Source organism: Mustela nivalis, assembly GCF_964662115.1.
Source record: "Mustela nivalis genome assembly, chromosome: 5".
NCBI lineage: Eukaryota > Metazoa > Chordata > Mammalia > Carnivora > Mustelidae > Mustela > Mustela nivalis.
In genome coordinates this window covers 148,864,680-148,878,680 of record NC_139024.1, presented here as the reverse complement: position 1 = coordinate 148,878,680, position 14,001 = coordinate 148,864,680, and the positions used below count along the sequence as shown (strand labels likewise).

At 44.7% G+C, this 14,001-nt stretch overlaps 1 protein-coding gene across 1 annotated transcript in view; it reads right to left on the bottom strand.

Moving 5' to 3' along the window:
* RNF144B (ring finger protein 144B) overlaps positions 1–14,001 on the bottom strand; it is a 170,808-nt gene that overhangs the window by 32,622 nt on the left and 124,185 nt on the right. The window contains exon 3 of the mRNA XM_082731840.1: positions 5,765–5,869. Within this exon, the coding sequence (XP_082587966.1) occupies positions 5,765–5,869 (105 nt within the window). The remainder of the gene's footprint in view (positions 1–5,764; positions 5,870–14,001) is intronic.

The window sequence follows — 14,001 nt, the reverse complement described above, 5'->3', positions numbered from 1 at the left end:
AGAGAAACAGTCCTACCCGTACAGATAAATGCCTTATCACACCGATACAAAAACTACCCGGGTTTCCTGTCTCAACCCAGAAAATAAGAACTGTCCTTCCTAACATCCCCCGCTCATCACTTGAGTGTGCTGACCAAGCTCCCGTCTTCTCTCTGTACTAGATTTTGAAACCTGCTGGAAAAAAACAAGAGGGCTTCACTGTCCAAGAGCCAGAAGGCAGGGCCCTCCTGGGAAGTGAGAAAGATGGCGGGAGCTGGAACGCCAGGGCGGGAACTGTTTTCACAGTTCCCTGAAGAAGGCTGCTTTCGCTGTGCCTTTCTCACCTGTTCTCCAGAACACCCTCCCACACCCTCTTCCGCCTTTCCCCCGTGGCTCCTCCACGGGTAAAAGGGATTTGCCCATGTGCCCAACCATGTGACACGTTCAAGCCACTGCTGCTTACTCTTCTTACACTTGCCTTTAGTTGAAGAAAAATCCTAGAAACATTTTCCCCCACTTGTATGCAGTTTTAAAGCAAAGCTATAAATGCATTCCAAAGCAAAATTCAACTGGAACCCTAAAAGTATCTATTGCCACTGGCAGAGCAGATTGCTTTCTCCTCCGCCACCCTGAGGTTCGACTCATAATCCCCCCAACACACATCACAGCCCAAGGTTATCACAGACATACTCGGTCCCTTCCCGTCCAGATCCTTCAGCCACAGCAACAGGAATCTGGCTGCCTGGCTGGGCATCCTAATCTTCCCTCTGTCCCGCCTCATGCTGTGATGATGGGGAGGAAGAGTGTGACAAGAGGACACAGCGAGTGAGGGCTGTGCAGAAGGATCACTTGCGGGGAGCACACGGCTCTCTAGAATTCTGAAAGACTTCCCAAATAAACAGGCAACAAGAGTAATATCTGTATTTCTTCTGCAAATGTACCTTCAAATTCCTTAGTGCTCCCCTTCCCCTGCCCCCAGTCCTCCACGGCACCCCACAGCCTAAACCTCCTCCCATAGAAATTCTGGAACCCCCATGCTTGGCACGAGCAGCTGCACGCATCCCTGCTCTGGGGCAGGTGGGGACTCTAGCCCAAGAAGCAGGCGGTCAGGTCAATGCCCCAGGACTTGGAAGGAGACTTGGTTGTTGAGAAGCTCTTCCCTGCCCTCCACTGCCAACTGGCAGAGGGAAGAAGTTCAATTTCTCAGGCCATGTAATGGTAGGTATGCGCTCACCACTCTAATTTTATAGGACCCCGACAAATGGCTCAGGTTTCCCCAGCGGGGGATGGTGTGCTACTTCCCTAACACAGGAAGGGCAGGGCTCCAGTAGTCATCACCTTTTAATAGGGCTACGAACTCCCTGGGCCCTGCCGGAAGCGACGCTATCAGAACAAACCGTCTTATCCGTAGCGGGTGAGATTCCCGCACGGGGACCTGAGAAAAGCCCAGCACCAGCTGACACTGCCCCGCGAGGCAGGGAGGCCCCGTTGTACCTTTCTAGTATCCTCCCCCAGGAGCACGCCGTCCTTGGATCGGGTATTAAATGCTTTGCTAATGAAGCATCCCTGATCAACAAAAATTATGGGGCAAAGCCAGTGTTGATCCCATCTGGACGCGGTAAGAAGGCAGGGGGACCCACCGTGAGCAGGGGCCGACGCACGGAACACGGGCAACCACGTGCGCTAGATCTACACCGGAAAGCATGGGGGGCAAAGACTTTAAATGCCTGGTGTCCTGTGAAGATGAATGAAGAAATGTTCTACTTACATGCGTTTTATAAGACAGTGGATGATGAAGAATCACATAACATCAACAGCAGCAGCGCCAGGGGAACATGAGTCTCAACCAGAACTATTTTTAACATGTGAAGTTTATTTATGTGTTACCTGTATAATTAAAATTTTTTTAAAAGCAGAAGAAGTAGTCATAGAGACAGAATCCAGTCAAGCATAAGGCAGATAAGCCCCATTATGATATGCTCAATCGTATCTGCATTAAGAACTACCTATTCTAGGGGCACCTGGGTGGCTCGGTCAGTTAAGCAACCAACTCTTGGTCTCAGCTCAGGTCTTGATCTCAGGGTCAAGAGTTTGAGCCCTACAGTGGGTTTCATGAAAAAAAAGGGGGGGGGGGACTGCCTATCATAATAATAACCATATACAAGGAAAGCTTGATGTAAAGGAAGCCAGAAAGGAAGACAGTATAGCCCAAGTCCATGTGTATGTGGTATTTGCTTTGAAAGGAATGGTCCCATATAAACTGGTAAAGCTATCAATCTCTCTAACATAATATTCTATTTACGTCTCCATTCAAAATGAGAGACCACTAACTACCGCCAGCACAATGTTTTCCTCTGGGGACTGAGAAGAAGTGGCCTGTTGGTTAAGAACTCTGACGACTGTACATTCACACCCATCTTTAGTCAGCCTCTCGGCAGACCAGTGAGAACAGAACCGGCCCTTTAATGCCCTGGTCTTCCTACTCGCCTAATGGGAAACAGACTTTGAAGAATTAAAGACATACCATAGTTTAGTTCAGAAGATGCTTTTGTTCTGTCTTTTTCGGTTTTTGTTTTTGTTTTTCAAATACCCTTTGGTAACTTCTAAGAGACATTATGGGTTTGTTGGGTTTCCATACTGAAAGATTAACTGTTTTTTGAGTCAAATTGGGTACATGGAACGAGTACCGGGTAAGTGTGTTGAGAATGTGTATGATGGGGAAGGGGTAAGAAACCAGATGAGGGGAACAGCAGGCGAATATGAAAAGAAAATTCTATACTAAGAAAATCAGGAAAATTAAATTCTGTTCTGGAGAGCTGTGAGACAGGCTCTCCTCGCCCACTCATCTGAACACATTAGCTCTAACATGTGATCCCCGAATTGTCAATGGTTAGTGGTTACCTACGTTGAAAAGTCTACAGCAGGGGCGCCTGGGTGGCTCAGTGGTTTGGGCTGCTGCCTTCGGCTCGGGTCATGGTCTCAGGGTCCTGGGATCGAGCCCCGCATCGGGCTCTCTGCTCTGCAGGAAGCCTGCTTCCCTCTCTCTTTCTCTCTCTCTCTCTCTCTGCCTGCCTCTCTGCCTACTTGTGATCTCTGTCTGTCAAATAAATAAATAAAATCTTTAAAAAGAAAAAAAAAGAAAAGTCTACAACAACGCCATGCCATTGATCTTTCTGCAAGTGTCAGAGATGTCAGAGTCGGTGCTGTCCAATCGGGCAGCCGTGAGCCATATATGGCTACGGGGCACTTAGAACATGATTAGGGCAACCACAGGAATGAATTTTTAGTTTTATTTCATCTTAATTAGTTTTTTTAAGATTTTATTTACTTTTATTTATTTATTGACAAAGAGAGAAAGCACAAGCAATGGAAGCAGCAGGCAGAGGGAGAGGGAGAAGCAGACTCCCCACTGAGCAGGGAGCCCGATGTGGGACTCAACCCCAAGACCCTGAGATGATGACCTGAGCGGAAGGCAGACACTCAACCGACTGAGCCACCCAGCGCCCCGATCTTAATTAATTTAAACGTAAATAGCCACATGTAGCAAGTGGCTACTGGACTGAACAGTGCAAGGTCTAGGATACAGGCCTGTAGTTAATTTCACTTGTCATCTGATTAATGTCACTCTGCTGGACCAGAAACTCCATGAGGCTAGCACTGGGCCAATCTTACTTGCCTCTGTATCGTGGAACAGGACCTGACAGACTGTGCACACTTGATAAACACCACTAACTGGTCAGATTTTCACAGAAGCAAATCAAAAAGGAAGCACCTTTCTTAGAAGGATGATGCATCAAAAGATGCTTGTGAACACCCAAGTCTTACTTCATTTTTTTTTAAGATTTTATTTATTTATTTGACAGAGAAATCACAAGTAGGCAGAGGTGGGCAGAGAAAAAGAGGGGGAAGTAGGCTCCCTGCTGAACAGAGAGGCCAGTGCGGGGCTCGATCCTAGGACCCTGAGATCATGACTTGAGCCAAAGGCAGAGGCTTTAACCCACTGAGCCATCCAGGCGCCTCCGAGTCTTACTTTAAAACCCACTGCCAAAGTGTCTAGCTAACCCAGTCTTTCCCCACTTTAATTTCCTTCTATACTTTTCTCACACAAAAGAAAGCAGTATTTCTCAACAAAGGATGACATAATCAGTATTTTTTTATTAAAAACATTCCATTATTTTATGATTTTCCTAAAACAACACACTTCTAAACCATTATATATTCCTTTTATCCTTCCCTAGAAAATACTTCAAACTCACTTGTAACCCCTAGCTGATATTCCATGAACTGAACAGGAGACACCCTGAGGCATATTGGTTAAAAATGGTCTATAAACATCATTCTGCATGCTCTGCTTATAAAACAGAGGATGTGCTTTACAAACAAAACGTATCAACACACACATCCCCACCTACACATATATATATATACATATCCACGCACACACGCGTGCACACTACTGAGTCTCCAATTATCAGGTCCTTTATTACACAATCTACCTACCACCTTCTACTCTTTTTTTTTTTATTTTTAAAGATTTTATTTATTTATTTGACAGAGATCACAAGTAGGCAGAGAGCCAGGCAGAGAGAGTGGGGGAAAACAGGCTCCCCGCTGAGCAGAGAGCCTGATGCGGGGCTCAATCCCAGGACCCTGGGATCATGACCTGAGCTGAAGGCAGAGGCTTAACCCACTGAGCCACCCAGGCACCCCACCACCTTCTACTCTTAAAGCCATGTAGTTATGGTGGTCAGAAAGAACTGGATTAAAATTGTAGCTCTTCTGGGCTTTAGATATGCACTCGTGGGCAAATTACTTAATCCCCCTGTGCCTCCCTTTCTAAGTCTGTTGAAGGGACTGGACGGTTCACCAGCTATGAAAGCATCTGGAAGACCACCTAGTGCACAGCAGGTGAGCTGTGATGCTGAACAAGTAACTTACTTCCTCTGTTTCATGGGACCTCTTTCCATTCTAACAATCCAGCCAAAGCAAAGAAGTAAAAGGAACAATGCTTACAATCTTCCCAAAGATGGGTTAGCGTGGGTTATCTCCTGATTTAAAGTGAGAAGGACCTGGGACGCCTGGGTGGCTCAGTCAGCTAAGCATCTGCCTTCGGCTCAGGTCATGATCCCAGGGTCCTGGGATCGAGTCTCGTGTCAGGCCCCCTGCTCAGTGGGGAGTCTCCCTCTCCCTCTGCCCCCCACTCATGCTTTGTATCTCAAGTAAATAAATAAAATCTTTAAAAAAAAAAAAATCAGATTCAAGGGCAAGGCTCCTGATCAGGGATTGAAGAAACAAAGGAAAATGGTATGTCACAATCTTAAGGAAATAGGAGAAGAACTCATTCAAAAAAGACATTTCTGATATCTGATAAAGATCCAGCCAGAGGCCTGTGGAAATGATTCGACTCCGTCTCTCTCTGTACAACCACAATAGTTTATATTGTCTGTAACTGGTTAAAATCTGTCATCCGTTTATCTTTAAAGTAGTAGAGATCACAAGACCCCTTGTTCTTCCGCCTCCAAACTGCACATCTGGTAAACCTGATTCCTAGCGCCTTTGACTACTGGAGAATTTCTTCAACACGCAGATTTATCGATGGAACTGCGGTAAGCAACAGCTTCAACAGTCTGTATGAAGTATCCATAGGTATGCAGCCACAAAGGACTCCTTTAAAGAGGTAGCCTCTGCATTTCGATTCTAGACCCCCTGGCAGGGAAGTACGCAGTGAGGATCCCAGGGAGTAACATCAACAGGCAAGAGGGAAGGTCATGGGAGTCAAGCATACCTCCGCCTCCTGCAGGGTCCCGTGGTTCAGGCACACCGTGTCAGGGCAAGCAATGGGAGACCCACAGCCTTCTCGGATTGCCAGCTGCAGGTACTGTTTCAAGCACTAGAAGGTAAGAAGGAAAAAGACAATGACCCATTGCCTCACAGTAGCACGAAGGTCACACATCACCCTTGCCTCCCCTTCCTTCACTGGCAGTCCTGGGGCTATTGTGCTCGGGGAAACCGAGGGAGACCAAAGTTACCACAAGTGTGAACACTAAGACCCATCGCTTGGGAAAGAAAGCAAGACAGGTGATTAATTACGCATGACCTCATCCTAAGAATATGAGTTTATGCAAGGCAACACATCAAATTCCCATGTGCTCACACTTTTCATCCAACACGGATATGGGAAAGAAGAAACCCTCGTTTGCCCTGGTGGCAAATGCCTTCTCTACTCTCTCTTTTTTTAACTTATGTGACTTCCCAGTTCCATGATTACCTAGTGGTCCTCTCCCTCGAAGTTTGCTCAAAAGTAGAACTCTGACTCTCATGCTGATTTAGCCAAACAGAATCAAAATACAGCTGACACTTGAACAACATGGGTTTGAACTGTGTGGGTCCACTGACATGCACATTTTTTTTAAAATAAATACAGTGCTATAAGTATATTTTCTTTAATGATTTTCTTAACATTTTCTACAGCTTCCTTTATTGTAAGAATACAGTATGTAATACATATACAGAATATGTATTAATCAACTTTATGTTATCAGTAAGGCTTCTGGTCAACAGTAGGCTATGAGTAGTTAAGTTTTAGCTCAGTTGGTTAAGCGTCTGCCTTCTGCTCAGGTCATGACTCCGGAGTCCCAGGATGGAGCTCTGAGTTGGGTTCCCTGTCCAGCCGGGAGTCTGCTTCTCCCTTTCCGTCTGCTCCTCCCCTTGCTCATGCTCTCTCTTGTTCACTCACTCTCTCAAATAAATAAAATCTTTAAAAAAAAAAAAAAGAAAGAAAGAAAGAAAGAAATCCCAGAAATGGACTCCTCAGTTTCTACTAATTCGTTCATAATTGGAGCTCTTTTCTGTATGCGTGATGAAAACAAGTCAAGAACACGTTTGAGGACACCCCAAAAATACATAAGCCGGTCAATGAACTAACAACCCTTATAAAGTTAAGATTCTTTACAATTGGGTTCAAACTCTTCAAATTTATGCATTTGTGGATCAACCTGCTACATTAATAATACTGCTGTTGCACCAACCTTTTATAAAAGCTTAACTATTAATTAAATTCTATGGTCAGAATACAGATACCATAATTGTGAACCTATTTCTTTGTTCTTTTTTTTTTTTTTAAGATTTTATTTATTTATTTGAGAGAAGAGACACAGAGACAGCAAACATGAGGGGGAGTAGTACAGAGGGAGAAGCAGACTCCCCACTGAGCAGGGAGCTGGATGCGGGGCTCGATCCTGGGACCCTGAGATCCTGACCTGAGCTGAAGGCAGATGCTTAATGACTGAGCCACCCAGGTGCTCCCATCTTTATTTTTCCCCGTCTGAAAATAAAACCAATATCACAATGGCATTATTTCAGGAAACTAATCCTGTATTTAGCTGATCGAAATTACCGTTCCAGTGGACTCCGGAAGCAATGACTACAGCAACGCATTGAAACCAGATTTGTATTTCTTCACATGCTTAACAATTCCCTTCTTCAAGGAGTCCATTTTCCCCCTGTGCCATTCATCACCATTCATCATCAAAAAATGAGAAAGTAACCCAAATACCCAAAACAGAAGAACACATAAATAAATGATGCTCAATTCATACAACGGCTCGCTGAGGAATCATGAAAAATATTTTCAAATGATGTTTAAACACATGGGGAAAGTGCTCCTGGGTCCGTATGGAGAATAAAAGGTATCCGGGAACAGGGCTCCTCTCGCAGAACTCTTCCTACCGTCGACTGCACTCTGGGTGCTGTATTTTAGCTCTTATTTTCTCATTTGAGAGAAGGGTGAGCAATCCCTTGCTCCAGGAGTTTTGGCGCCAGACATAGTCTCCTGCGCTAAGAACGGGAAGCAGGAGAGAGCCACATCAGGAAATGTGGGGACGAATTTCTGCACACACGCAACACTCGAGAGGACCCACAGAGCTGGCGCCCAGAAAGGAATGTCACACCCAGGGACAAATGAAAAAATGATGTGAAGGCTTGTCTACCCGGCTCTGTTCTGCGGACCTCTTGGCCCTCCGTCCGCCACACAGATGCCAATGTGACCACTTCGGTCTCCCCAGCTGCCACTTGAAATTTAAGCAGAAAGACTCTAAAAATGTATGGTCTCCAGGTTCAAGGGGAAGGTATCCAGGAAAACAAAGTGAACCGAGCAAGAAACATCTATCAGAATATCTGGGCTCCGGCCGTGGAGTCATGCTAGCAAGCGATGATGGGAAAGTGACTTAGACCGTGTCCCAGACGGGCTTCCCTTCACTGAAACACCAGAAATGATAACATCTGTTGGGGCACCTGGGAGCTCAGTGGGTTAGGCCTCTGCCTTCGGCTCAGGTCATGATCTCAGGGAGGATCTCTGCTCAGCAGGGAGCCTGCTTCCCCCCTCCCTCTCCCTCTGCCTCTCTGCCTCCTTGTGATCTCTGTCAAATAAATAAAATCTTTAAAAAAAAATGATAATATCCGTTATGGTTACCTCAAAGGATTCAAAACACACGCGCACACAAAACACAAACCTGATATTCTGTATATGGGAACCCTTTGAAAAAGTCACAGACTGCAGAATTATTTCTACTCAGCTTCGCGTGATCTTAGACTCTATCAAGAACTTCATGGGGAAATGTTAATCCTCTGACTTCCTGAGATTATCCTTTCTCTACCCCCTTCTGAGAACCAGTGAAGCTGCTGTGGCCCAGAAGCATCATACACAGGACAGATACTTGCAACAGAAGAGCACACACGCCTCCTCAAGCCTCCCTTTAGAACGATCTGCATCTTTAGAAAAAGGTTAGGGTCAAATAGAAACCAAAAAGAAAGACTGTGTGAGTCTTTACAGAAGACTTGGAAAAAAAAAAAAAAATGATTTCAACTTCTTTTGCAAACTTGTAAAGTTGAAATCTAAGCTTTCCCAAGAGTTTATCATAGATGTTCAGACTTTATTTATTTGTCAGAGAGAGAGAGAGAGAACAGGAGCAGGGGTAGCGGCAGGCAGGAGAAGCAGGCTTCCCACTAAGCAAGGAGCCTGATGGGGGACTCAATCCCAGGACCCTGGAATCAGGACCTGAGGTAGAGTCAGCCACTTAACCACTGAGCCACACAGGGGCCTCTGTTCTCTTTGATTTTTGTTGTTGTTGTTGTTGTTGTTGTTTTTAAAGATTTTATTTATTTATTTGACAGAGAGATCACAAGTAGGCAGAGACAGGCAGGGGCGGGGAGGGGGAAGCAGGCTCCCCGCTGAGCAGGGAGCCCGATGAGCTGCTCGATCCCAGGACCCTGAGATCACGACCTGAGCTGAAGGCAGAGGCTTTAACCCACTGAGCCACCCCGGCGCCCCTCACCCTGCATTTTCTATCTCTGTGAATAGGACATTTCGATCCATCCGGCTGCACAACCCAGAAATGTATGGATCATCTAGGACACCACTTTCTCATACCCTGTCTCCAATAAATACTTTCTGGGCAGTCTTCCCCTGGCCATCTAACCGCGCCCTCGATACTGAGCAGAGCCTTTGAATCCACCTCCCCCCACATACCAGCTTCCCCACATACCAGCTTCCCCACATCCCCAATCTTCCCCATCTCAGTAAATGGAACCAATTACCCAGTTACTCGGCCAAAACAAAAACAAAGACATCCTTGATTCCTCTTTTCCTCAAACTCTGCAACCAAAACATGTCCCCACACTCAACGTTTCTCATCACTCCCACTGCAAACTCAAGTCCCCGTCACCCTTTCCGGAGACCTCGGCAATAGCTTTCTCGATGGTCTCTCCTCTATCCAGTAGCCAAGGCACTCTTCCTACATCTTTCTAAAATACAAATCCCATTTTATTCTCCTGCTCCAAACTCTCCAATGAATGCGCGTCTCATTCAGATGGCCTCGCCAACTCCTTATCACGGCTCGCACGGCCCTACTTGTTCTGACTCCTGGCTGCTGCTCTGAGCTCCTTTCTACCACACTCCCCCTCTACTCCGGGGCTATGAACCTGCTCGCTGTCTCCTCTATGTATCACGCTTGCTCCCGAATAAGGCCTTCTTTCTTGGTTGGTGCCCCCCGCCCCGAATGTCCTTCCTCCCAGAAGGCTCGATCTCACGTCATTGAGGGCCCTCCTCAGAGTCACGTCTGCAGACAGGCCTTCACCGGCTAAAAAGCACAACGGTCCCTCCCCTATCAGGCCTCCTTACCCTGCTTTGTATTTCTTCATAGCACTTTCTATTACCTAATGTTAGTTACTTGTATATTATCTTGTTGCCCACTAGAGATTCAGCTATTAGTACAGAGACATGGTCTTAGTCTGATGGATTCCAGAAAAACATGTAGAAGGTACTGCAAAACACATTACTGGGTGACTGACTTGATAAATGCAAAGTCCTATCCATCCCATGTCCTAAGTACTGGTTAGGTCCATTCGCTTCTATCTGCCTCCTCTGCCCACCCTTAGACCCCTTTCCATTACCTCTTACCTGGGCTTCTGCCTTGGTCCCTTCACTAATCTTGCTGTATCTGTTTTTGCCTCTTTCTAGTTAATTCTCCACACTGCTGGCAGAAGGAACTTTAATAAAATCTAAATCTGATCCCTTCTGCCATCCGCTTAAAACCCTTCCAAGACCGTAAACACTCGTTACATCTCCTTTATACACTTATTACAACTAGGACTTAAAAATTAGGTGGATAGAGGGGTGCCTGGGTTGTTCAGTTGATTAAGCATCTGACTCTTTAATTTCAGCTCAGGTCATGATCTCAGGGTCTCGGGGATCAAGCGAGCCTCATGTTGGGCTCCATGGTGGATGTGGAGCCTGTTTAAGGTTCTCTCTCTTTGGGGCGCCTGAGTGGCTCAGTCGTTAAGCCATCTGCCTCGACTCAGGTTGTGATCCCAGGATCCTGGGATCGAGCCCCACATAAGGGTCCCCACTCAGTGGGGAGTCTGCTTCTCCCTCTCTGACTCCCCCTGCTTATGTTCCCTTTCTCTCTGTCTTTCTGTCAAATAAGTAAATAAAATCCTTAAAAAACAATTAAAAAAAAAAGATTCTCTCTCTCCCTCTGCCCCTCCCCAGATCTTAAGGGTGCACGTGCACTCTCACTTTCTTGCTATAAAATCAGGTGTATATAATTATGTAACCCCCACCAAAGTCTCACTCTCTACACTCAGTCCATCTGTTGACATTACCAGAAATTTCAACCTTTAGATTTCTTTGATTAAAACCTTGTCTTTAGAATAATCTGTCACCATTCGCCAATAATTAGGATAGTCAGAGGAGGAAGTAGCTTCCTGGCAGAGGCAGAGCCTTGAAGAAAAGGACAGGAGACAGGTATGTTTCTATGGACAGGAAACACTGGAAACTACGGGACACTAATGGGAAAGGCTGCCATGATATTATGATTTGTAATAAGAAATACAAATACATTCTTCTTATTTCCAGCACAGAGCATCTAAAACCCTTGGAATTTCCTAAGTGATGGTAAAGATAAAAAGTATCCTTTGTTATGCTAAGGAGGAGACTTTGGGAATGCTCCTAGGTGGGGGGCGGGGTATGTTGGCTGCCAGAAGTACCAACTCTGGGCATGGAGAGCTGGAACTTTTAGTCCTACCCACTGACCTCCAGGGAGCAGAGAGAGCCTGGAAGTTACATCAGGGGCCACTAGTGACTGACTCACTCATGCCTATGGAATGAAACCTCCATAAAAACCCAAAAGTCTGAGTTCAGAGTGCTTACTGGTTGGTGAACACATGGAGATTTGGTAAGAGTGTTATACTTTGGAGGACTTGGAAGACCCATGCTCTTTCCCCACACCTTGTCCTATGCATGTCTTCCCTCTGGCTGTTCCTGAACAGCATTTTATAATAAACCAACAATCTAGTAAGTAAAGTGCTTCTCTTGAGTTCTCAGAGCTGCTCTAGCGCGGTAACCGAAGCCAAGGAGGAGGTCATGGGAACGTATGATTTACAGCCCGCTGATCAAAAGTGCAGTTAACAACCTGGGCTTGTGACTGGCATGCAAAGTTGGAAGACTTCTTTGATCCAGACTTGTTTGGGTAAATATCTTTTCCAATCCTTTGCCCATTTTTAATTGAGTTATTTGTGTTTTTATTATTGAGTTATAGGACTTTTTTGTACATTCTGCAGGTGTCCTGTAACAGACATTATTTGCAAATATTTTATCCCATTCTTTGAGTTTTTTCACTTTCCTGAGGAGGTCCATTGTAAAGGTTTTTAATTTTGATGAGGTCTGATTTCTTTTCTTCTGTTCATGCTTTGCCGAATCCAAGATCATGAAATTTTTTTCTATTTCCCATATTTTCTTCAAAGAGACAGGCAGAAGCCTTTTGAGTTAATGTTCGTCCATGGTATGAGGAAACAGTCCAACTTCATTCTTTTGAAAATGGTATCCAGTGGTCCCAGCACTATTTATCGAAAAATTATTCTTTCTCCCTTTGAACTGCCTTGGCACCCTTGATGGAAATCAACTGACAATGAACATGAGAATTTATTTCTGGAACTGTCAATTCTATTCCCTTGAGCTAACTATCTATCCTTTTGACAGTGTGACATAGTTTTATTATAGCATTACAGGAAGTTTGAGGACCAGAAGTCAGTTCTCCAACTTTATTCTTCTTTTATAAGATAGTTTGGGCTATCTGATTTCCCTCAATTTCCCATATGAATTTTAGGATAAGCTTGTCAATTTGCGCCAAGAAGGTATTTGGGATGTTGATAGGATTTATATCTGTAGATCCATTTTACAGCCATCTTACAGTATAGGCATACCTTGTGCTTTGTACTTACAGAGAGTACGTTTTTATAAACAGAAGGCTTGTGGCAACCTGACATCCAGCCAGTCTATCGGCACCAACAGCATTTGCTCACTTCATGTCTCTGTGTCATACCTTGGTAATTCTTGCCATATTTCAAATCTTTTCATTATATATTATATGTGCTACAGTGATCTGTCGATAATTGTGACTCATGGAAAGCTCAGAGGATGGTTAGCATCCTTTACCAATAAAAAATTTTTAACAGTGTGCATATTTTTGGGGGACATTATGCTACTGCACACCTAAAAGACTATAGTATAAGAATACAGTGTAAACAGGGGTGCCTGGGTGGCTCAGTGTGTTAAAGCCTCTGCCTTCAGCTCAGCTTACAGTCCCAGGGTCCTGGGATCATGCCCCAAATCAGGCTCCCTGCTCAGTGGGGAGCCTGCTTCCTGCCACCACACTCCCACCTGCCTCTCTGCCTACTTGTGATCTCTGTCCATCAAATAAATAAATAAAACCTTTAAAAAGAAAAAAAAGGGTATAGTGTAAACGTAACTTTTATATGCACTGGGAAATGAGAGAACTCATTCGGCTTGCTTTATTTTGGTATTTGCTTTATTGAGTTAAGTCTGGACCCGAATTCCCAATATCTCCTCAGTGTGCCTATATTGATCCATGAATATCGAGTTTCTTTCTATTTAGTCTTCTTGAATTTCTTTCAACAATGTTCTGTAGTTTTCAGAGTATAAGTTTTGTGCTTCTTTTGTTAAATTCAGTCCTGAATATATTATTCCTTTTGAAATTATTGCTAATAATTGTTGTTTTAATGTACCATTATCGTATTTTCCTTTGCTGATGTATAGAAGTATAATTACCTTCTGTATACTGATGTTGCAGTCCTGTTAAGCAGCATCATTGTTTTTAAACTCTGTGATTCCAGAGGTGCCCGGGTGGCTCAGTGGGTCAAAGCCTCTGCCTTGGGCTTAGGTCATGATCCCAGGATCCTAGGATCAAGCCCCACATTGGGCTCTCTGTTTGGCAGGGAGCCTGCTTCCTCCTCTCTCTCTCTCTGCCTGCCTCTCTGCCTACTTGTGATCTCTGTCTGCCAGATAAATAAATAAAATCTTTTAAAAAAAATAAAAAATAAATTAAAAAAAAAAAAAGACTCTGTGATTCCAGTCTGCAACCAAGTTCAAGAACTTCTAGTTCAATACAATCCATGCCCTCAAGTCTCATCAAGGAAGATCCATCCACCATCACTGCCCTAAGTTAT